Here is a 900-nt window from a genome sequence, read left to right on the forward strand (position 1 = left end):
TAGTGTCTCAGCCCCTGCAGTGTTTCCATCCCTGAGCTGGGCCAGACACCTGGGGGTGTCCCTCAACCACAAATGCTGAGGCAGAGAGAATTGGTTTGCCAAATTCTGTGCGCTTGGAAACATTCCTTACAAAAGAAAGATATGTTTGGTTTTGAATATCAGTTCCCATGGGGTTGTAACTGGCAGCTGTTGGATGCCCAGGTGAGATGCAGCCCCTGCTGATCTTCCAACATTTCTGTGCCTCACCTTGATCTGCCCAAAGGTCCCTTTGTGTTTTGGGGGGATGTGACATTGGGTGGCCTGGAACCCCTGCTCCATGCTCCTTGTCCATGCCCCTGGTCAGCACTGCCCATATGACAATTAAGAGAGGCCATTTCTCTTAACATGGGAGGAATTGCACCTGCCCTCACCTGCTGACGTGGCTGGGAGGATGCCCAAGGCCTGTGATCCCCATGAGCAGGGCCACCAGTCCCTAGAGGAGGGGTCACACTTCTCTGGGCCTTCCCACAGACTCGCTCAGGGGCAGTAGGAAAGGTTGGGGACATCCAGAGAAGCATTGGCCCTTGCAGTTCTCCTCATTCTCCTGCTGTGTCTTCTGTCCCAACAGGCCCGGACTCCACTGGAGCAGGAGATCTTTGGATTGCTCCACAAGACACAGCAGCCCATCACAGACCCACTGCTGACACCGGAGGAGACGGCCTCGCTGAAGGCCATGAGCTTGGAGGAGGTGAGGGCTTCCCCTTGCCAGGCCCTGGCTCTGAGGGCCATCACGCTGTGCCCCTCATCCCTCACCCTGTGCCCCTCATCCCTCACCCTGTGCCCCTCATCCCTCACCCTGTGCCCCTCATCCCTCACCCTGTGCCCCTCATCCCTCACCCCGTGTTCCCCATCCCTCACCCC

At 57.6% G+C, this 900-nt stretch overlaps 1 protein-coding gene across 1 annotated transcript in view; it reads left to right on the plus strand.

Annotated features, from left to right (window-relative positions):
* Positions 1 to 141: 141 nt before the first annotated feature.
* The window catches only part of UTP14A (UTP14A small subunit processome component), a 4,760-nt gene continuing 4,001 nt past the window's right edge, over positions 142 to 900 (plus strand). Inside the window, exons 1-2 of the mRNA XM_029963746.1 lie at positions 142 to 201; positions 608 to 727. Of these exons, the coding sequence (XP_029819606.1) occupies positions 142 to 201; positions 608 to 727 (180 nt within the window). The remainder of the gene's footprint in view (positions 202 to 607; positions 728 to 900) is intronic.

This window comes from Manacus vitellinus, unplaced genomic scaffold, assembly GCF_001715985.3.
Source record: "Manacus vitellinus isolate BGI_N305 unplaced genomic scaffold, ASM171598v3 scaffold_62_pilon, whole genome shotgun sequence".
NCBI classification, from domain to species: Eukaryota; Metazoa; Chordata; class Aves; order Passeriformes; family Pipridae; genus Manacus; species Manacus vitellinus.